This window comes from Ammospiza caudacuta, chromosome 3, assembly GCF_027887145.1.
Source record: "Ammospiza caudacuta isolate bAmmCau1 chromosome 3, bAmmCau1.pri, whole genome shotgun sequence".
Classification (NCBI taxonomy): domain Eukaryota; kingdom Metazoa; phylum Chordata; class Aves; order Passeriformes; family Passerellidae; genus Ammospiza; species Ammospiza caudacuta.
The window spans coordinates 14,809,890-14,833,836 of NC_080595.1; the positions used below are offsets into that span (position 1 = coordinate 14,809,890).

Below are 23,947 nucleotides of genomic sequence, written 5' to 3' on the forward strand. Positions count from 1 at the left end.
AATCTGCATGTCTTTGTGGGCTTTTTGGCATTTGCTTTTGTAAAAGATGAAAAGGCAAAAATATTATGTTGTATGCTTTCCTTGTTTGTGAGAAAGATGATAATTATTGTTCCTTTTGACAAAATAATACCCAGTAAGGCAACTTGTCTTCCCTAGCTGGGTCTTTTTTGGATAATGTTTGTACATTGATTACTAATTACTTAATATATTTCTATTAAGGAGGGACCGTTTACTATCTAAATAATGAAGAACTTCAGTAGTTTTTGTTGTGATTTCTGCTGAATGGAAATGTTTTCCTGTTATTTCTCAATATGTGTGTGTGTGGAAGGGAGGGCACTGGAACCTCAGGGGTTACAGACAGCACAGCAGGGTCACAGCTCTGTGTAGGCAAGCTGAGTTCAGGTGTGCAGAGGTAAAACACATCCTGCTGATTTCTCTGGGGGGACTCTTTCCCCAGCCCAAATAACACAGAGGAATATACCCCATTAACAAAACCCAGCCAGTGTTTTGGTTCTGTGTAACTCTAGAAGCTTGGAGGCAGTTTAACAGAAAATACAAAGATGTTTCTTACTTATTTGCACCTCTTATATTAACCTTGAAGAAGACTTGCCAGTCACTTGGTAAGTACAGCATACAAGGTCATTAAAAATACATTTTTAAGGAAAGAAGACTGCATGAAATTCACATTACAGCATTATTTGTCTCCTATAAATTAAGAATCTGAGTTCAGACCTTTTGTGTGAAGGTGTTAATCTTTGGCTCGCTTCTTTTGGAACAGAGTTGGGCACTGTTTAATAGTGTGACATGTCTGTCATCTGTGGTCATCATCTTCCCAGTAAAAATGAGCTGTTTGTTCTACAGCTGTGGTCCAGGCTCTCTGCACTTAGTTCCTTAGAGTATTTTAGTCCTGCTTGCTGTGAAAGGATCTCTTTAGTAGGGAATGGTGGGGATGATTCCTAGACAAGGCTGGTGGTACATAGCACTGCTCCACACTGGTCTTGTTGCAGAAGGAGATCAGGCTGTGGGAATCCTTTATGCCAGGCAGGTATTTATAGAAGGGTGGCACTTCCTGTCTAGTAAGTTTTGGGATGCCTGACACTGCTCAGAGTCAGGAATGTTGTGGCAGGAATAATGCATGGTTGCATTACTGGAAAGGAATTTGTGTGATAAATGGGTCTGGCCCTGTATCTGTGTCAGTAAATGCAGCTTCATTGGCTTCATTTAGGCTGACTGCAGTTTGGCCAGTGTTATTTTCCCCTTCTCTAGCCCCAAACTTTGTTATGTGATGGTCATTTGAAGATCTGTGGAAGTAGCTTAAAATGCTGGGGAGGGATAGTGCTGGTGACTGCTCCTTGAAGAACCATGCAGAGGTTTTTGAAACCCTGTTTGCTGTGTCTGTGTGTGCTGCTGGTCCCCAGGCTTTGGCAGAGCCAAGTGCAAGGTGAGATTTCACCTGAGCCTGGCCCTGCACTCACAGCTTGTGATTCCTGTGGCTTCAGATTGTCTGGAATTTGTCTTTCTGATGGCACCACTGAATTGCACTTCTGTTGGTATCTGAGGTGATGTTTTTCAAGTCTGTGCAAACACAAACAGCATGCCTAGAAATTGGGAACTGCCTGAGTTCATTATTACTAATATTCCTTTGTTCAAAAAGGAATGCAACTTTTATTGATCTATTGAGTATTGCTTGTTCTGCATATTTCTTTGTCTGAAATCAGAAATCAAAGTACTTCAGGGTATTGGGAAGTCTTTCTGTTTTCTATATTAATTTTCATTTTGCTAACTTTGAGTGCATCTTCTTCTTCCAGATTTTTAATAACTTGCTTAATTTTTCCTAAACTACCAGGATGCAGGAGTATCAACCACTATGCCCAGTGGGCATAGTGCAGAGACAGCCATGTGCTTCATCCTGCTGCCTTGCCAGCTGGAAACAGCTGATACAGCTTGATGCACTGCCCAGATAGGGTTATTTCACCCCAAAAATGGTGTATTTTTGAGGCATTTTGAGGACTGTGGGCAATAGGAGGAGGAGACTGTCAAGGGAAGTGAAGCTGCTTGTGAGAGAAAAGTGTAGAATACAAAAGCAGAAATTCCCCAACACTGGAGAGAAAGATGGAGAAGTATTGCTGTGTGTTTATGTGCAGATTTTACTCTTCTTAAGTGAACTAAAATCATCACTCTGGCAAACCATGTACTTCTAAAATAACATACAGATTTCTCAGAGCCTTTAGTTGACCCAACACAGCCATTATTCTGTTATGCAAGAAGATAGGCCTGCTGTAGTTTCTGCTAACAAACTAAATAGTTATATTTCAAATAATTAAAATAATTTATTAATGATTTCTAGGACAATCACACATTTTATTTTTTTCCAGTGAGCTGTTTCACTTGCTGGAACCATACAGTAACAAACATGAAACAACAAAAAATAGTTGTTAGCCAATGCTCCATGCATTCTCCTATGAGTCCAGCAGTGCCCATTCTCGGTCTCAGTAGCATGTTTGAGCTGGAAGATAGCATAGAGGTATTTTTATTTTACTGGCATTGTATGTTATCTTCTGTCTTTCTGTGACATTCAGATATCATGGCTGATTTTATTTGCATAATGCATTGCTCTTCTTAAGAGTAAAGGGTTTCAAAATTGCGGTTTTCTTGCAGAATGCACTCCATCTTCACTGTTAAGTGTTGTATTTTCTCACTTCTCTTTATTATTGCACTGAATTGTTTCTCTCTTGTGACTTCAAAATTGACTTTTCATGCCACCCTTTCACAAAACAGGATGTTGCAACCCTGGCAGTCACATGGATGTAAAACACCTGAAGGCATAACAGAGCCTTACACAGTTTAAACTTTGATTATATAGGCAAAAGCAGGAAAGTTGAGCAATTAAAACATTTGCACTGGGATTCCTGCTTGACTTTCCACATACTCATATGAGACACAAGTAAACACCAGATCAGACTTCGACCTTTAAATGGATATTATTTATTCAGTGTCCTACCAAAGTGGGCTTCTCTTTGGAATAACTCATTCAAGCCTACTGCTCAGCTGTTTCTGTCCACTCTGCTTGCAGGTTTGCTGTCTACTCCATTCTTGCATTATTTGATCCCTGCTAGTTTAAGAATTGTTTATCCTTCTGCAAGAAAATGTCTCAGTTTCTCGGGTCACTCAAATTCTACTACAGTAATCATGTAGATTTTTAGGAAGAAAATGCTACAGTCTTTTCAAGAAGTGATTATTAGCATGCTCTAACATTTAAAGACAATTTTTTAGAAGCTGGTTGTGTGTCAGAGTAGAAAACACAATCCATTGTGAGTCAGTCATGGACCTAAGCAGTTTGAGAATATTCTTTTAACATACAAAACAATTTTCCCCATCTACTTACGTAGCTAAAACCACGTAAGTCTAAACCTGTAAAGCTCAAAAGGAGAAAACATTGCAAAACTTCCAACAGACTTCACTTTCTGGAAGAGTAGGAGGATATACTTAAACTTGCATATGAAGCAAAATAAGACTTGAAATATCAGGCACAGTCTATTTTATTTGGGTTTGGGGATGTTTGTGTATGATAATATTACAGATTTGGACTTCTTTAAGCATTTGGAACTTGGAAAGTCAACTTCTGTCTTTGGCCCACAAAAATGTGAAATTAATTAATTTCTTAGGGAGACTGAACTCGATTGCCAAGAGCATCTTGTTCTTCACAGCACATCAGGATATGTAGTGATAGGAAAATCTTCCTGCTCATGGCTGGCTTCTTCCCTTTGTCCTGACACCCTGCTGCCTGCATTCTTGTCTCCCTTTTCCTCTACATCAGCTAACACCAGAAGATTCCATTAGGAATTGCTGATGATCATCTTCTCTGGGAGAACTTGGCTTCTTCCTTATTCATGTTTCTTATTCACTCTCCAATCCAGATAATCTGAAGGTGCAAATGACAAGATGATCATTTGTACAATGAGTAGATACTAAGTGAAAATGTAATTTTGCATAATTTCAAAATTCTTCTGCCTTGCTATCTGTGTCTGGCTTTTGCATGCTTGCAAGTTCAGTGCTGTGTGATTTCTCTTCACTTTAGAACCACCACTGAATTGGAGATGGGGTTGACTTATCTTGTTTGCTTTGACTTTTTAGAAAAATCACTTTGATAAAGACAACATGCACCTGACTTAGCAGATAAGATGGTGTGTTTGTAACAAGAGAAAGTAGCTCTGCCCCCAGGTAGCCCTGTTTTTTGGAGTCACTGAAGCATATTGGTGTTCCCTAAGAGACTTAGTGGGAGATCTCTGTGTTGTTCTCATGGCATTGGCTGCATCCAACGAGTGAGCAAGCACTGAGAAGGCATTTGTAGCTACACAAGGAAATAAATCCAGATCTTTGTTGGATTTGGGATATTCACAGCTGCTGAAAAGCAATTTTTGTGTCAGACTGAGAAGAGCATGTCAGAATACAGGCATGGTGTGGCTGATGAATGATTCATCTGTGAGGCTTCCAGCAAGCACCCACATTCATGATTTGCTCTGAGATCTTGCTAAGATCAACATCTTGCTGTCAACATCAACTATTCAAAATCTTGCAAGATGAGTTGTCTAAGATCCTGTTGGGTGTAGATGCCTGAACAGGCACTGCAGTAAACCTTGCATTCTGTATAACGAGTTGTAATGTTAGTTATTCTAAAGGCATGATACAATAACAGATTATTGCTGTTCATATCTGTGTAATAATGGAAACTCCCTGATTGTACTTTCCATTTTACACATTGTCAGAACCTTGGACCTTAATCTTGGTCTTTGATTGACAACTGCAGCCAGGGAAGGAGCACTCGTATTGTTTGTGAGAGTCGCATCTGTTCAACTTAATTCAGCTGAGAGTATTTGCATATTCTTAAGTATTTCTTCTGAGAGGGCCTAAATCCTTCTCAAGTGTTTGATGCATTTTTGAAATTCATTCATAAGGTATCTACATGCACTAATAGTTCTGTATAATATTGCTGTGCATAATCTGTCAGATAAGGCTAGTTTTTTAAACAAGGTATTCTTTGGGGATGACATATTACATTCTGACTTATTCTACTGGGCCGAAATGTCAAGTACTTTGAAAAAGGATGCTTGAATGTTTTGATTGAATTAGTGTTCTTTATTCAACACAAATTGTCAACTGCAGTAAAATGTCCTATTGTGAGAACATTTTTCAAAAGAATTAATAGCAGGGCTTTTTTATTTTATTTTTTGTTACTAGGGCTTTTTTGCATATAATCATTCCTTTCCTGACGATGCTGATACTAGATAAAACAAGAGAGTAGATTCTTAGATGTATTTTTGATTAATTTATCTGGATTGTTAAGCCATGAGCAACATTTTTATGCTGAAATACACCTTCCACTTTTCAAATAAAAATTTGGCTTTTATCTATTTTGCTCTTTATTTTTTTCTTGAAAAATTTTTATCAATATTTTTGGAAGTATTGTCAATTTTAGTTTCAGGAACCTTTTGCTCTTGGTAGTGCATGTACACCACTAATGAGAAGAACCGCTGCTCTGAAAAATATTCAGGTATTCTGTTTGAGCATGGAACACAAACTAGCTGACCTCAAACCACATGCAAAGAAATACATGCATGGTCCAAACCTATGTCTTCCATAGGCTGGAAGTTCCACTCCAGAACCAGCCATGTTTGGACAGAGCATGTCCAATTTGCTGTGAAAGGAAACGAGAATATATTCCCAGCAGTTTAACTGGATGGGGGCTGTGGATCTGGTTCAAGCTCAAGCCATTAAAGACACCCTAGGTCTTGTAATGGAGCACCACTAATCACAGTGGACAGCCTTTTTTTTTTTTCAATTGCACTAAGAAAGTGTTCAAAGCTCCACCACCATTAGTGACTGACGTAGTTTAAGAAATTATTTTCTGTCACTTGGCAGGGCCATAGTGATTTTTTTGAAAAAAAAAAAAAAAACCACCAAAAGCCAAAACCAAACCACACAACCCAAGTAACCCCCACAGATTTAATAAGTGCATTTTTTTGTTTTGTGCACGTGCATGTTTTAGTGTAACAGCACCTTTCACATTAGCTTTGTTTTTCTTTTGCTTTCAGGAATCTCCTTCTGGACGTAGAAAAGCGCTTGCCACCAGCAGCATCAACATGAAGCAATATGCCAGCCCTATGCCTACACAGACAGATGTCAGGTTAAAATTCAAGCCTTTGTCTAAGAAAGTGGTAGCTGCCACACTACAATTCTCCTTATCTTGTATTTTCCTGAGGGAAGGAAAAGCCACGTAAGTTGTTTGTTTGTTGGGGTTTTTTTAAACCAGATAGCCTGCTTTGTGTTGCTTTTCAAAGAATCCTTTGGATAAAGAGCTCTTTCTGTATAGAATGGTGGAATTTGAGAGCATCCTTCAGCATACCTATCATTCCCGCCATACTTGGTTTCTTAACTGAGTAAAAGTTGTTTCTTACTCTGATTTCAGTCTTGTGTTCTTCAGAGGCAGATGGCTTGTACTCTACTCTTACAGACATTTTAAGTAACAACAGCTTAAAAGTATCTACAGGTCTGAAATTAGTGGGAGTGTGTGTTTATGTTCATGTGTGTCCTCATCCAACAATACTCTTGGCAGATTTCAAGGGAACCCACTGATATTTCACAAATGCAATAAGAACAAAGCCAGCTGGAAGGTGAGGGAGGGTGGAGTTAGAGTTAAGATTTTGGGTTGAGCACAAGAGCATCCTGTGGGAAGAGTTCTCTTGGGCGCTGATTACCTCTCCCTTGACTCACTCACTTGGTTCTAGATTATCAGAAAGCAGGTAACTCCGACGAAGGGGAGGAAATGATGCATCTGACTTCATGGATATTAGAAAGTTAGTTAATTACATTACTGTACCATATCATTCTATACTATATTACATCTAAACTAAATTTGCACAAGCACTTAACTGTATAGAATTTTGTGACTGTTAGCTGACAGTCCCAACACACACACATGGATTTAATTGGTTAATGAATCAAAACACTCGCACTAGAATTCAATTATTAATTTTCTTCAGGTAAACAATTTTCTACAATGCATTTTACTTGTTCTAAAACACAGGAGCAGTAAATGTGATAAGAACTGTTTTTTCTTTCTCTGAGGTTCAGAGAATGTGAATCCCAGAAATATCTTTGGGAAGTTGAGCCTTGCTTTTCTCTGTGAAAAGAAATGTGGCCAGACTAGATTGTAAGTTATTGACAGGGCTTTCGTAGCACCCTGAACAAGGCATCTGAAAAAAGCTGTTCTTTGTGAAAGCATTGGTTTCCAGTATGTGTAAATAGACACTGTCTTTTTTTTTTAATCTTGTTAATGATTTCAGATATTTAGAGAAGGGATTTTAATCCTGTAACAGCATCAGGAGTTATGAATGAATGTAGGCATTGCACACAGCATGTGGGCAGTAGGTCTGGCCAAGCATTTTCACTTTTACCAAAGCAGATCAGGCAACAAGCATTTGCCAGCCTTTCTAGGCTGGTTTAAAATTTTAGGAAGCAGTTGTTAAATTAACTCTTGATGCAAAGAGTATTTTTTTACCCTTTACAATTTTGTTAATTAAAAATTTTCCCTTCAGAAATTGATATATATTTATGAGTTGTATTAATTTTGTTTTTTCACCATATTCAAGATCAGATCTGATATCATAGACCTCCCTGAAGAAAGCATCAAAATATTTAAAGACTTTTTAAGAATGCAGTAATATCAAATGTGGTATTAACAATCTGCATTTTAATGCCTGGTGTCATGTTTGTTATTTAGGGATGAAGACATGCAAAGCCTGGCTAGTTTGATGAGTATGAAACAAGCTGATATTGGTAACCTAGATGATTTTGAGGAAGACAATGAAGAAGATGAAGAAAACAGAGTGAATCAAGAGGAAAAGGCTGCAAAAATTACAGGTTGGTTTTGCCACAGGCATTGTAAAATATAGTTTCCTTTGCTTATTGTCCCTTTTTTTTAATCCTTATGCTATATTTTTATTTCACTTTAAAAAAAATCCTAATAACCAAAACAATATTTAGGATAGCTTGGTTGAAGAAGAACCCATCCATAACTCAATGAAATTTATTACTTGTGAATCCAAGAGCCTTGATTTGTGTGTGTGTGTCCTGTTTTGGGGAGAGAGTGCACTAAGTAGGTAACATTTTAGGGAGGCAAAGAACCAGCATGAAGCAGAGGAGCAGAAAAAGCTGAGGGAGAGGGTCAGTGAGCGAGAAGACAGGAGGAGAGGCTCAAGTGAAATAATGAAGGCACTTTATGAGAATAACTGCGAAATGAGTTGTGCCATGGACAAGTGCTGAGGTTCTGCTCAATGACATGGCAATTCCAGGCTGCATATTGCTGCCTTTTGGGTGGGGGGTGTCTCATGGAAAAGAAACTGGGAGGCTGTTAAAGGACTTTAATGAATTTGATAGTGAAGTTGTTTGAAGTGAGATAGTGTAACCACATTTGAATTGCTGATGAAAATGCTTAGTGTGTTCAGGATAGCTGAACTAATCGAGGCAAGTCAGATCAGGATGAGATGATGTTAAATTGTTGGTAGAGATCAGTGTGTAGTATTGCTCCAGATGGGTTCTGTAGGAACTCTTTGTGTAATGAATCAGGAAAAGAAAATTAACTTCTGGTGCCAGACTTCATAACTTCCAATGCTCTTTCAAAATGTCTGAAATAAAGGGAACCTTCTCCAAAGTGAGGGAAGAGCATCTCGAGTGGAGAAGTGAATTGTCAAATCTGTTCTTGAAAATTCAGAGGAACATTGGTTCAGTGTTATGAAACATTACTTTCATCACTTCTTTTTGAGCTTTCGTTGCAATCAAAAGGTTCAGCCTGAAGCATTTATTACTTAGTTACATTTACTGTTGTGAAAGGATGCAAATATGTTTTCTGTATGCTTTACATATTCAATTAAACATTTTTTACCCTGGCCAAATCTCTAGTTATGCTGTATGTGTCTGGCACAGAGCATATTGGAAAGTGTGAAGTGAGATATCTGAGAAACCAGGATAATGCATTCTTGGTCTGGGAGCAGAGATATACCAGTCTGGTCACACTGAAATCATTCTGCAGGGTTTACTTCTTTCCCAGTGTAACCAGAATAAATCAGATCACAACATAAGCCAAAACCTGACGTGTCCACCAGGCCATTGGATAATCACAGAGAAGGCCAAACTAAGGAGGGGTAATGTTCAGTCTATAGAAACTGCTGTGCACAAGGGTTTTATTAGGATCTGCCTGGGTACGGCACTGAGGGCTACAGAAAACCCAGATGCAGAAGGGCAGCAGGAAAAGCATCTGATCTTGCTTCTCAACACTTGATTTTGCAGCACTCAACAAGGCTGCAAATGATTCCTAAACAAGCAAAAGTTTGATCTAGGTTAGACTAGGCTGTCTACTATCCTTTGGGTATGGAGTGAACATCTTTGGAGATAGATGGCAAGGCTGATGTGCAACACAAGCTATTTTAGAGTCATTTCAGCTTTTCCATCTGCTATTGCAAAGGCCAAAATTATCTGTTCAAAACTAACAATACCTCCATGAAAGGCAGAAGCAATAAATACTTCTGGAATATACAATTTCTGTGCCTTTCTCAGCCTGCTCTGATACTACTTTCTAACCATACAAGATGGGAGTGTTGGATTGGTTTTTTTGTAAATGAATCATGACATGAGGAAGGTCAGCCTTGGAATTTTTCTTCTTATGTTGGTTACAACAGCTGAGTTGCTTTACAAGCCTGGCCAGCTTTTCCCACCTTTGAGAAGGAGAGGGATGGTGAAGGGGAATGAGTGCATGCAATTTCCCAAGCAAATGGGAGAACATAAAACATAGGGCACTAAGTAAACATTAATAAAGAAGATGTAAAGTATCTATTTCAACATGTGTTCAAGATTGATTTCATTGGCAATTGCAGTGACTCCTGCAATAAATATAATGAATGGGGAAAGGTAGAAGAGCTGAGGAAGCAAGGGAGAAAGACATAGGAATCATTGTAGAAGAGCAGGGGAAAATTTAGAAAGAAGGAAATGTAACAAAACTGATGTAGCAAAGAATTCTTTCAAAAGCTGTGTTCACAAAATACCATAAAGTTAATTGAGGATGCTACATAACCCTTTTGAAAGCTTGCTGCTACCAACATTTTCTCCTCTTGTGCTGTGCTGGGTGTTGGCAGCTGAGGAGCTGGAATGCCTCACTGACTCAGAGTGCCCTGTGGCAAATCCCTCACCTCAGTGTGCCTGTTTTCCCAGCTGTAAAATGGGGATACTGCCTCTAACACCTCCTGGAAATGATGGGAGCAGCACACAGTTAATGTTTGTAATTGGCCTTGCAATGAGTAGCAAGGAGGGAAGGATTGTTCTCCTACTTTGGACTCTGGGTTTTCTCCCTGCTGACTTGATGTCTGAAACATTATTGTTCCCAAGAGGTGCTGCAAGTCTTTTATCAGACACTGCTCCTTTTTGCAGTGTACAACAATTTTTATTGGTTTTTGTTTGTGGGGGTTCTTTTTTGTTGTGCCAAAGTTGCAGTTTCATAGATGAACATATATCCACTGCTGGGAGAGCAAGGGAGATCTGCTGTGTGGGGCTCTAGATGGTGCAGGTGAGTTAGGAAATGCTGCTTCTCTTCCTTGATGGGTTGCCTAACTTGGAGTAGGTATCTGTGCCTCTGTTTCTTCAGCTATGAAGTAGGTGATGCAATACTGACTGACCTCAAAAGCAGTGGAATTTGGGGTGGTCAGCATGGAACTGCTGCCATACAACTGACCAGACTGAAAGACGTTTTCCATTTCAAGCACTGCTTTCACTTGGAGAAATCTCACTCCACTTCCTTCCCAGTCTTTCTTGTTGAAATTTTTCATGTGTAAAAGCCATATCTCCCCCAACTGTTCTGTGTGAAGTTGAAAATTGTTTGTTGCCATGAATTAAATTTAAAATATTTAGTTTCTACACTGTCAATATACATGGATTTAAACCTCCCTGAATTATCCTGTCCTTAGTCTTCAGTGGAACACAAGACATCTCATACTTGGAGAAAATGTGCCTCATAACTCACAAACAGGGTAGTAATACATGTGCTTCTCTTAATGTTTTAATTCCTACTTGGAACCTCCTGCTGGGGTTAATAGCTGCCTTCTGCTCCATGTGCCCAGGAGTACAGTGTCTGTCTTGGGGCACCACATGGAGTCAGGAACGTGCCCATGTGCTACCTATTGCAGGAGCCTGAATCCCAGCACGTTTCAAGAGCAAGCTTCTGGGTAACAATATGCATGACCCTTTTTTTGCAATTTGTAAAACCATACCTCTCCTGGCAACTTCTGGTACATTTACTCTTTTTCTTTGGAAAAACAAAAAAGCAAAAGAAAAAAAAAAAAAAAACAAAAAAAAAAAAAAAAAAAAAAACAAAAAAAAAAAAAAAGAAAAAATAAAAAAAGAAAGAGAGAATAATGAAAAAAACCCCAGAAACCAAACCAGTGATTTATGTGACATGCTTGTAGAACAAGCTAATGTGTGTTTGTAGATAATGAGATTTATAAAAGATAATATAGGATATAAATCTCCAACCTACCATTTCCATACTCCAAAATATGACATAAACCATTTAATATTGTAATGAGAAACATTGTAGTGCGTATGGGTGTTTAGGTTGGCAGATAAGACCAGGTGATTCAGACCACATCAAAGAACTCCCTCTTTTTAAAGCTCTGAACTTAATTTGTTATTTTCTGACAATAAAAACTGAATTATAATTGTTTTGGGTTTTTTTTTTCCACATGCTGACATAATGGATTGTAAATCATGTCAGCATCTGAGCCTGGTTTTAACTACTAATTCGTTAGTACTGCTGTTTTATGAGGTCAGCTCTGTTTTATTTGAGTACAGGAAGGTATGTTCCATTGTCTATCTTGAGTCCTAAGAATTCCCAGAAGATAGTATTATATTATGTAGATTTCTCAGATGTATGTATGGTTTTATACTGAGAAAGCGAAGTTTTGGGACAGTTTTGGTGTTATTTTTTAGGATATTAGTCTTGTCTGTTGGAGCTAAAAATAAGGAAGTGAGGATGATTAAGTTAACTCCATGTAGACAGATATACATGTAAAACCATCTAAGCAGATTTATGCTTTAAGGTCAAGATCAGGAGGGAGATACATTACAGAGGAATCCTGCTTGGGGTTTGTCACTGTCAGCATTTAGGATGCCCAATAGATATTGGCAGAGTAGGTGATTTTCCTTGGTAATTTGCAGATTGGCATGTCTTTGCAAAGCAGTTTAAATTTGCCAAAGAAGTTTTTATCCATGTGACAGAAGTGTTACCAGGTTCTGGTCTGCTTTGGGCTTCAGTTTCTTTGTGCTGTCTGTAAAGGCATGAAGTCAGGAGGGGTGTCAGTGTGTCAGCTATGAAAAAGCATGAAAAAGCCCCCCTGACTAGGAAGTTCTGGGCATCCATAAGCACCAACATGAGTTGGGACAGTCTGAATACTACTCAATTTTTGCCTCAGTTTGATATCTTGCCCCCTAAAACTAGTTCATTGAATAAAGACAAATTTTCCTTTCCCAAACAAAAGCCAGATGAGAAAAAGTCAAGTTCAAAACAGCAGTAAATGAAAAGTGTTATTGAGAGGTATCTTCTTGTGTACCCAAGAAATTAAAGTTTAAAGGAAATAAAAGAATGACTGGCATGAAGCTTTAACTTAGCTGGTGATACCAGAAGGCATAATCCATTTATTTCATGGGGAAAGGACAGGAGATGAAAAAGGCTGTCAGTGGGGCAGTGGTATTCAACAAGCAGGATCATCTCTCCTGCACAGGTTTCTCTTGCCTGTTAGTCATGTGGAAGGTTGAGGAAGGCTGTCCCCTCTCCACAGAAACCAACGCTCAGGCCTCTCAGAGATGCCCCAGGCTCAATCCCCATTACTGCAGAAGCTCCATTTGTCAGATGCTGTGGATGGGACTGCGCTAGGGGGGAGCAGAGAGGAATTTTCCCCCTTGGGCTAGAAGCCACTCAGTTGTTTTTTGTTTCTTTCCTTCCAGAATTAAGGGGTCATCCCCATCTTGACTAAAATTAAACATTTAACACATTTTAAAATTACTAGTTCATGGCAATTTAGAGCTCTCCAGTATGGATAGAAGGTGAAATAGGATTCTAACAAACAGCAAGATGTTACTTACATAGCATGACAATGAAAATTCAGGTGATACATATGTTCAGTTTGCATTCTCCTGCCACAATACTGATCATGTATTTTAGAACTATTTAGGTAAATTAATCTTGTCATAGATCAGAAATGTAATGGTGACTAATTGCAAATGTTAAATAACCAGAGTGTGTATATAAACAAAAAAAGATTAAAATGCATATTGTATGGGTTAGTTTGCTGTAACCTTAAGGGTTTGGGAGGTTTGGGGCTGATTTGTGTTGATCGACAAGGTTTGCATAATCAGATTTTCTTCATGAGCAGAAAAAAATCTTTAAATTATATCAAGTACACCTATCTAAATTTTCAACTGATTGTGCATAATACTCATCCTCATAAAACTAACTATTGTTGCTGACACCATAACCTGGCTAGGTTGACACCATAACCTGGCTAGGTTTTGTTTATGTCGTGTTAACTGGGTTTCATGTTAAATTATCCTTGAAGCACCTACACAGGTACTTTGCTGTTGTTATATAATTGTAAGGACTCGTTCTAAATATATTCTTTTACCCTCTCTCCCTTGCTCTCTGTCTTTCTGGTAACAGTCTTCGTTCCACTTCTGTTTCATTAAATGCCCTTGCCTTACGTTTGTCTTGACTGGCTTCTATTTACAGAAATTGTAAACCAGTTGAATGCTCTGAGCAGCTTAGATGAAGATCAAGATGACTGCATAAAGCGAGCAAATATGCCTTCAGCTAAATCAGCCAGTTCCTCTGAAGGTCTATGAGCTTTCATCCTTTCTTTCTGTTTCTGATTGTATTTACTGTGACCCATTACCTTTTGACTCCTGCCTGTATTCAGCTGTCAGTTTTATCTCTGTGCTTCCACCCAGCATGACTCTCAGTAATTTGTAGTGCATCCAACAGGTAACAACATGATAGAGAAAGAGCCTGTCTCCGCTACAGCTCCGTTGTCATCTGATAATGAACAAGAAAGAAAAAAAATTACAAAAAAAAAAAGAAAGAGGAACCACCAGACCCTAAGCTTAAAACAGTAGTTGTATAATCAGTAATACTTGACCTTTCTAAAGTGACAAAATGTCCTCTCTCTGCTTTTATGTGCACGTTACATCCAAAAATTAAAATTTCCTGCCGATAGTTAGTGTGTATGTGAACAATCAAAATCACTGTATTTAGCTCGTTAGATGTTCCACAACATTTATTTAACGAAGGAAAGAGAAGGCTTTTTTAGAAGTCATTTCTGTTACATAATGTTCTGATCAGCAAATAGAAGTTTCATTCATTTCACTTTTTTTTTTCCCTTTGTTGATGTACTTACTGGACTGTGTTAACTTAGTTGTGCAGTTCGTGCCATACCCTGGTGCCGTGTTTCGAGGGACTGTTGACACGGAGCTTTTTGAGCTCCAGATATGTTGGATGAACAGTTTGTATCTATTTTAAAACAATATTCCAATTTGTTCGTAGAGCTTATCAATAAGCTTAATTTTCTGGATGAAGGGGAGCAAGACCCGGCCAACTCCAGCACGAACCCTTTTGGAGATCCTGACACAGCAGAATTAAATCCCTTTGGAGACCCTGATGTAGAAGGTAATTAACTTGTTTTACATAATTCATTGCTACTTTCAAATGCTTGGTGAAATGTGATTTTTATTTCTGTAGGGCGATAAATGAAAAATTTTAATTGATTAAATACAATTATTTAATATAGCACTGAGGTAGCAATAGCAATGATCCAGTTGCTGCTAGAAAATTGTTTTATTCTTGGAGTCACATCCTTTGTATTGTGTCACATTCATATTTGTCACTGGGGGCTAGCAGCTGAAGCAGAGACTTTTAGACCTCTCAGATGTGTTACTAGTACTCACCTTATGTGGTATGAATGAGCAACACATTCTGTCAGACAGCCCTGCTCCACGTGGGTGATGGTTTATATCATAATTTCCTTCACTGCAATCTTCACTGCATCTCAGCTATTCTTGGTTAGCACTAATCTTCATTATTACAATTTAATTTTCTCTCTTTTATTCTTCCTTTTTTTTTTTTTTGCTTTTATAGCTTCCTCAGTTAAGCCTTCTGGCACTGTGCCTTGCACCACATGCTAGGTGTTAATCCCCTTGCCAGACTGACATGCCCATTCTTGTTCCATTTGGGTGAGATGTACAACCCCTGTAAATTTTTAATCTGATAAGATTTCGGCCATAAGGACAGAAGAGAGCACCAGGACAGCAAACATCTCTTCTGTCCTCAACTCCATGCCCAGATATGCAGGCTTCCATCTGCTGGGTGTATCACTTCTAGCTCAAAAGGCCAATTCATAGTTGATTCCCAAGTTTGAAGCTGTACTCAGCCTTTCCTCTTCAAAGCTCCAAGACTTCTCTTCCTACAGAAAATACCAAGTCACTCTGTAATGGCAATGGAGAAGAACCACACTGAGCAGGAGCAGCCCAGGGTGCAGCTGGGGGATTTCTAAGGTCAGGTCAAAGAGAATGGATTTCCAAGCTGCAGTTTCCCCTGTGGTCACTCACTTTCTTTGGACAAGCTGAATGTTTACTCACAGCAGTTTTTCTGCCTTCAGAGTCCGCAGGGAATGGTGTGGGTGGAGATCAAGTCCTGTCACTTTGGCTGTGGTGTGACTCACCGCTTGTATTTCTGAAACAGGGACGTTGCACTATTTTCTGTATTTGGCAACTGAAGCCATAAAGCCACTATCCTGGGCACCTTCTCCTTCCTATAAAGTTGTCAGGTTTTTCTAGAGCTGCAGAAGTGAGTTATTTCAGCTTTGTAGATGCCAATATATATGGATTAAGTTCTGGTGTCTTAATCTTTGGCTTTATTTCCTGTCTGTTCCTTGACAGTGATCCCTTAGGATCATGGAAGGAAGCAGAGTAAGTGGGAATGTAAACTTCTCTGGTAGTCCATAAATAACTTGCTCTAAGAGCCATGGTCTATATTCCTTTCCTCCTTCTCTGCTTTAGAAAGAAGAGCTCCCTTCTCCATGGAGAAAGCTGTACAAGTCCTATCCTACCTAAACTGCTTTTTCCAAACCCAACTTTCCTTTCCAGAGAGAACTCACTCTGGAAGAAAGCAGTGGGTGTTCTGGCCCCAAAATACAGTGACTTTCTCTCATCTTGGGGACAGAGAGAAACAGCTGGTGGTGTTTCTTAGTACTGGTGTAGCTCGATAACTCGTGGCAAGCTCACTGTGAGCAGCCTGCATCCAAGACATCAACTTGCTTATGTTCTTAAAACACTCTCAGCCTATCAGGGGCATGGTTTTTTTCAGTTGATTGTGGTTCTTTTGGTGACGTCTGCCTCCACAGTCATCTTCAGTCAGAGGTGTGGACACTTTTCCATATCTCTGGGTCTGTTCTGTGTGCTTAGGATAGTCTCTGTGATCACTTTTGTGTCCCATCTCCAGCTGTGGGCAGCAATGCTGAGTTGTTGGGTGTGTGAATACCAAGTGTTACTCCCACACACAGTCACTGTCATGCAGCAGTCAACATACCATAACAGGACAGTGTTTGGGATAAACAGGGTGTCACTAGATTCTTCCTACTATGTCATAAGGTGTTTTTTATTTGGGAGGAGTGGATCTTCTGTAAGGTTCATGTGACAGTGTCTTCCTGGAGCACTAAACCAGGTGGAAAGATCTGGAAGATCAGCTGAAAGAGTGATTCCCAGGCTATCAGACAAAGAGTTAGACATCTGGTGTGGCATTTTTAAAGCTTTTATGTTATGATGATTGGCTTCTGAGGGATTGTTCTTTTTACCTCAGACACCTCTGAGAATCACTGGTTCTTCCACTGTCTTGTCCCTATAATGGGAACTGGTTGTGTTCCCATTACCTTGCTTGGCCTTCTTGACATGTGCCTTTCCTCCAGTCCTCTTCCTCCACAGAAAGTTGAGGGGAAGAAAAAATGGTGCTGAGACGAATTAGAGAAGATGGTTTTGGTCTCCAGCAACAGCAGAATCTGCTGTGTATTTTTATGGCTAATTGGATCAGTGTCTCTACATGGGGAGCATCTAGACATTACCATTTTGGGGAGATTTCCCTTTGTTTTGAAATGCATTTTAAGGCTACGCAATATTGTAGCTGTTCATATCCTTTTGCCCAGCTACTGAAGGCTGCCCTGTTTGTGTCCCATTATTCACTCATGATTCTTCTATTCTGAGACTTCAGTGAAACTTTTAATACTGCCATCTACTTCTAGGAAGCTCTTTGAAACTGTGCCTGCTTGTTTGCTTTTGCATCCTGAAGTGAATGTAACCTTTTTGGTGGCCACCCCAGAAGCTCGAGAGAATGACAGAGGTTCAGGACTTTAAGGCAGGCTTTCTCCTACAGGCTTAAAGAGTCACATTACCTGTTTCACTTGTCTTGTGATCTGCTTAAATCAAGAGATTAACTTTTTATGTGTGCAGGGATGAAGTATTTTTCTGTTCCCTTACATGTTAGTCTCTTTATCTTTTTATCTGGACAAGGCATAATCTGGAACTTAGACTTTGCGAAAGTTCCGATTCTTCTCTAGAATTTGTTACTTAATTTCCCCAAGACGTGCAGAGCAGCCAGCTGGAGCCTCCTTTCTGAGTACTTTGCCATCAGATGTGAGGAGGCATGATTTGCTATTTGGCAGGGATATTCCAAGGATATTCCTATCAAGCCTGTAACGTGTGTGCTCAGAGTTACCCAGAGTATGAATATGTATGTGTTGACAGTCACTCATAGAGAAAGGAGGATTACTTGCCAGTAGATACCTGTTTCCTAGACAGATATTTCTTGTGCCTGTTCACAAACCAGCTACTTTCCCTCTATCTTCTTAATCCCATAATCACTTAACCCTGGGAATGTGGGGTGGAGAGAAACTAAAGGCGTGAGTGCACGCTGTAGGTGTGGTGCATGGCAGAGGGTCATCAGCAAGCTGGCTCTGGATGCTGCTGGGATTTAAAAAGTCCTCAGTGTCAGTGATTTTACACATACAGCAGAGTGAATGTGCATATCAACAAGTCACCTCAAAAAAATCTTCAGATGTGTTTCTTGGTTGACATCTCAAATTGAGGCTTATTCCCTCTGTGTCTCCTAAGTCAGCTAGACATTAGAAATCTGGGAAAATCAAAAATTATCTTTTTGAACACTATATCTCTACAGCTTTATACTAGATTACTCTTGCATGATCATATGAGGACAGCCTTTTGGATTTTTAGTCACAGTGCAACAGAATTATAAAATCAGTTAATTTCTGTGCAAAATACATACTTGGGGAAGTCAACATGTACAACAAATGAAAGTAGAAAACCACAACATTCTTTCATCACTCCAGATTTTTTTTTTTAATTTGGTAGGGAATACAAAATTTTAAGTTGTGCATGACCTATACAACACACATGAAACGTGAGGGTAACTCTCTGCTGGTACCCCCTGTCATTTAGACCACCATTTACTTCAGCAGTGTATTTCATCACCTTGTGCATGGACTTCTGAGCTCCCTGCAGCATGTTTTACTCTGAAAATGAACAGTGTTACAATGCAGCAGCAAACCCCAAATCATTCCAGGGTACTCCTACATGCAGAGCAGCACAGGAACCAATTGAGAGGAAAATGGTGCCTCTGTCCCTTCTATTTCTTCAGGAAAAGCAGTGTGTTGTGAGTGTATGAATAAAAGGATCAGCAAGTCACCAGTGGTGAATGGGGATGCCAGTCTACTCTTTCTAGAAGCACTGGGCAGTTGCAGCTTTGCTTGGTGCTGTTTGTTGGGTGCTCCCATCCCCTGGTGCCCGTGTGCCTGCAGCCCATGGCGTAACCCAGCACCTTTCACATGTGGCTGCTGCTTTCATCCTCTGCCAAGGGGAAAGTGCTACGTGCCATGTTTTGGTGGAGGTTTTGTTTGGTTTTAAGGGATGTGTCACAATGTGTTTGTGTTACAAAAGGCAAGTGGGTTGAAGGGCAGGGTGATTTCTGGAGATGCTCTGGCTGATTGTGCAGATAGGTAGTGCCAGAGTGATTATTATCACAAACAGTCTTTCTCAGTGGAGTCAGGGCAAGTAATGTTTCCAGAATCTGGCACAAGAGCAGCTGGTGCTTCTGCTGGAGTAATACTTCTACCTGTCTTGTTGTCACTCCTACCCCTGTGGCTTTATTACTTAATCATGCAAAATTATTTTGTGTTTGACCCTTAATGTGCCAAACTGCAAGCATCTTTTACTTTTTTTTTTAATTTATATCGATGTAGAGACTGGAGTCCTTGTGGAGCTGTGGTGAATGATGTGGGGAAAGCAAGGGAATCTGTGCTGCCTTCTGAATGTAAAAGCAGCTTCAAGAGGGAAATAGACCCCTTCTAAGCTGTTGTATCTTTAGTCTGCCAAAGTGCACTTCTCACCATCATTAGCTCTTTGAGAAACTGAGTCTGTTACAGAAAAATGACAGGTGACAGTGGGTGTGACTTTAAGAGCAGTGCTGTTGAGTCATCATCACAACAACTTATTTTGTTCCTGAGAAGCTTGTGATGACCAACATTTGATACAAAAGTGTTCTAAAGCATTTCAGAGACCTCATGGGAGAGAACCTGATTGGGTTCAGATGGGGACCTTTGTGGGAACCCTCTGTCCCTGTGGGAACATTGAAGGAAGCAGAAGGGGGAGGAAAATGGAATCCTGAATGGCAAGAGTAGAGAGAATGAGTAGCCAAGTTAAGTGGGTTTTAGCTGAGCCTCTACAAAATTCTGCCTCTAAAAGTGTCATGAGAATGATATTTTTAGAAGCTTTTAAAATTTCAGCATGTGTGTAGGATTTTGTGAAATATTTTAGTTAACAACAAGCCAGAGGTGTCTGAGCACTTATATGTAACACTGTGTGTGTAAGGCCAAACATGTAGTTCCTGTTGAGCCTATGAAAAAGAGAAAGAATTTTGTCATAGTTAGGGTTACAGCACTTGATCCAGTGTTGAAATAGAAAGAATTGCAAAAACCATTTGCATTGCCCCTTATAATGTATCAGATTTAAACAAGCATTTAACTCATTGTTTCCAGGAGACACTTAAAAGCAAATTAAAAATAAAAGATTACAACATAATTTTAAGAGATTGTTTCCCTGAATGTTTTTAACTTCATGATGTATTACTGACTTTCCTTCTTGTGTGTTATGAGAAGGTTTCCCTCAGATATGATAATGTGTATTTATCAACAGATTCATGTGCAGGTGCAATGATCCATCATATGGAGTTGCAGAAGCAGCTATTTGTGGTTGTCCACTCTCTTGATAAAATATTCTAATATTTGAGCAAGGTTTAAAATTGTAAAAAGTTTGGTTAAAGCTTTGTCAATAAGCCACACTATTTGAACAAGGTATTAGTCCTTTCTTTCTGCATTTCATTAGTTATTTTTGCTTTGTGTATGGAACTGTCTTCTGAGGACACATCTCCAGAGCACTTCTGCTTGCTCTAGTTCATCAAATCACCAAATTTGTGGGTAATATTTGAGTAGTATTCTGACTACCATGAGCTTCAAGGCATGGTGTGTGCAGTATATACAGTGAGGGTGGGATTTGACTCCCCTGACTTTAAAAACAGTTTGGACGTGTAAGCTTTGAGTGTCAAGGAGTCAGCTCAGCTGCAAACACCCACACTGAGGACATCTCAGGGCAAGCAGAGTGAAGCTTTTGCTGGCCTTGGCCGCCTGCACTGGAGACTAGAATGACCTATGTCTATATGGAACCACTTTTCTAGTTTAGCTTAAAATAAATGAACAGATACATTTTAGATATTGGGCTCTGCTCTATTTCATCTATAGTACTCTGAGGGATTCTTGCTTGATTTGATCATATTTGTGCATTTAAGAATTTCTGCCTTGAATGCTTTCTTTTCCCTTTTCAGTTAAGCTATAGACCTTCAATGTTATTTCACTATGGCTTTCTCTGAAACAGCTTTCTTCAAAGGATGTGGGCTTATGATCACATCACCCATAACCTAGGGTTAACACACATACTGCTGAGCAGTAACTGCACTTTCTCCCAGCATAAGTTCCCAATAGTTTATCCCTTCTCTTAAGGGATAAGCATTTACTCTGTTGTAGGAGTGAACACGTGCACTGCAGCTGACATACTGCAAGCACACACCCTGACTTTTTCCTGCAGTTGTTTGTCTGTATGGCCATGTTCCAGCTTGGGTCTCCTCCACAGGCTGCAGGTGGATCTCTGTAGAGCTGAGAAGAGCTAAAGCCTTTCCTGCTCTGAGCCTTTGCTCTGATCCAGTGACTAGTCCAGTGCACAGAGAGGTGAAGTCAGGGATCATATTCCTATCCAGCTAGGAATGGCTCTGGTTCACACTGTAAGTTAGAGCTGGTCACACTGCATGGGGTAGGGCTTTCCATCACCTTGGGCTGTGCTAATGGCTGGGTTCAGGGTGAGCTGGATGTTTGCTAGCAGGGTAGGAACTCTCACATTTTCTAGCAATTTGCCAGGATTAGCAGCTTTGGTACCTCATCCATCCAAGCTCACCTAAGCACAGTGCTTCCCTTTGTTCATTGTGTGACTAGAGAGTCCATCTTCCCAAGTATTTCTTCAGTGAAAAATCCACTTAGAAGTCCATCTTTTTATTTTTTAGACTCTTGTCACAAATAACTTTTAGAGTTGCTCTGTTAACCTTAGAAGTATGTTTAGTCCAGTTTTGTAACCATATCTCTGAAAAGCACACACTTGTTGTTAAGAATAACATGGATATGGTTATTGAAAGTTAGGTTTTAATGATGCTGCATTGAAGTTCCTATTTGTGTGGATTTTGAAAGTATATCACATCTGGTATTGAACAGAGCTGCTGATTATTTGATGCTGCAAGAACAGTAAAATTAACATTACCTGTTTGTCTTTGTTACAAATGTTGTATTGCTGTATGGGAATTGGCATTATTCAGTATGCAGAAGCCATTCAGTGTAGAATAACAGACACTGCAGAAAGGACATTACACAGAGAACAGCATGCAGCTCCAGCTTGTACAACTTTTTGTTGTACAATCCAAATAAAAGATGAGTGATTTGATTATCTGTCTCTTTAGGGTTAATTTAAATCAGTTTTTACAGTGAGATTATGTATTGTTAACAGAGGCACATGTGTTTTGGTATGTAATTACTGGTCATACTTAATAGCTGATTTTTAGTTCAGTAATTTTAAGAAATTAAAAGGCCACCTACTTACTATCACCATTTTAAAATCCAGTATTATTATAAAATGCAGAATGTCTTTTGTATTTATTCAAAACTCAAATAAATAATTAGGAACATTTTGTTAGGACACAAATTGGCAAATAGTTTGTGAAAATGTTTTTATATCTGTTGTGATGCCATTTATATGACAAATAACTGATGTTGCAGGAGCTGTAGTAAGTGAGAAAATGAAGCCTATTCAATCAATATAGTCTAAATTAAAAGACCTTTTGAAAGACCTATTTTGGAATAAACAAGCATGAAAATTCACCTTAGGCTATAACTTTATGTATTGAGAGTTAAGAAGCAGACCTTTTCATATGCCTTTAAAATATAAAGATCTGATTAAATGGTTTCAATTTTTTAATTTGTTAAATCTGTTTAATTTTCTTTTTGTTGTTGCTATTTGGTAGAACTCCACCCTGAAAGAGCTTCATCTTCAAAGCCAGATGAAAGTTTCTATGGTGACAGTTACAATCCCTTCAAGGATGAAGATGCCCCAGAGTACTTAAACCCATTTGATGAGCCAGATCACCCACCTGAAGCACCTGGAATTGTAAGAGATTCTCCTCCACAACCTGCAAAAAGGAAAAACATCAGGCCAGTGGATATGAGCAAATACCTCTATGCAGATACCTCTAAAGCTGAGGAGGAAGAGCTGGATGAGTAAGTATGATTCTCCATCTTTCAGCAGCTTTGCAGGCATTAGTAGTGGGATCCCTGGCTTAATCTTGAGGTGTATTGGGTTGGACCATGGTGATCCTTAATCACCTCCTTAGGACAGACTCATCCTTGGGCAGCTCAGCAGCAGGAAATACCATACCCCCAGGTCATGCTATTCATTTGAACATGATCAGTGAGGAACTTTCCTTTGCCTTATTGATAGCAAACAACTTGATAGGGAACAAGTCTGGGACCTTTCTGACACTTCGTGCCCTGACAATTGCAAATGAACCAGAAATCAAAGGAGCAAGACCTTGGGCCTTCTTCTCCTTTTTGCCATTATTTTTACTACAAAAAAAATAATAATTTTTGCCAATGATAACAGGGAGTTTGTTTTATCTTGATGCAGTATGTAAAAAGGAAGAGGATTTTGCATAGTGCCCAGTACATTTTTGAGATTCTCGTAAACTGAATATATATGGGAACAGTAACACCATATGCACTTACTTAGGTTGTTTCTTTCAGCATGACCTCACATAAAACTTTTATAAACTCACACTGACTGCCTTGTATTACAGTATAGAAACTATCAGGAAGAGAGAACTTTTTGCAATTCCATGGGAGGTTGGAAGGTGCATCCTTAATCCTTGTTTGTGGTCATTAGTCACCAACCACACCACTCATGAGACAGTTTATGGTGATTACATCTGAGCAATTTTACAGACAACAATTCTAATTAACATTTAATTTTGCATTATTTAATGAGATTTATCATGGCATGACATTTACATTGCTTCAGTATTAACAGAGATACGGTATCAGCATCATCCTGTTTCTCTGTAGATAGCTGTGGTCTAGGAAATGGAAGGATTCCCAGGCACTCTAATAGAAACATATGAAGGGCCATGCAGTTTTTTTTTTTCCTT

General features: G+C 39.3%; 1 protein-coding gene across 8 annotated transcripts in view; it reads left to right on the top strand.

The window, feature by feature from the left end:
• Nucleotides 1-23,947, top strand: part of EHBP1 (EH domain binding protein 1) — a 206,726-nt gene that overhangs the window by 71,588 nt on the left and 111,191 nt on the right. For 4 of the 8 annotated variants that reach the window (XM_058800825.1, XM_058800826.1, XM_058800827.1 and 1 more), the window contains exons 6-10: nucleotides 6,093-6,274; nucleotides 7,781-7,920; nucleotides 13,829-13,933; nucleotides 14,639-14,761; nucleotides 22,772-23,024. In XM_058800825.1, coding sequence (XP_058656808.1) covers nucleotides 6,093-6,274; nucleotides 7,781-7,920; nucleotides 13,829-13,933; nucleotides 14,639-14,761; nucleotides 22,772-23,024 — 803 coding nt within the window. The remainder of the gene's footprint in view (nucleotides 1-6,092; nucleotides 6,275-7,780; nucleotides 7,921-13,828; nucleotides 13,934-14,638; nucleotides 14,762-22,771; nucleotides 23,025-23,947) is intronic. The other 4 variants (XM_058800829.1, XM_058800832.1, XM_058800831.1 and 1 more) reach the window with 1 other exon arrangement.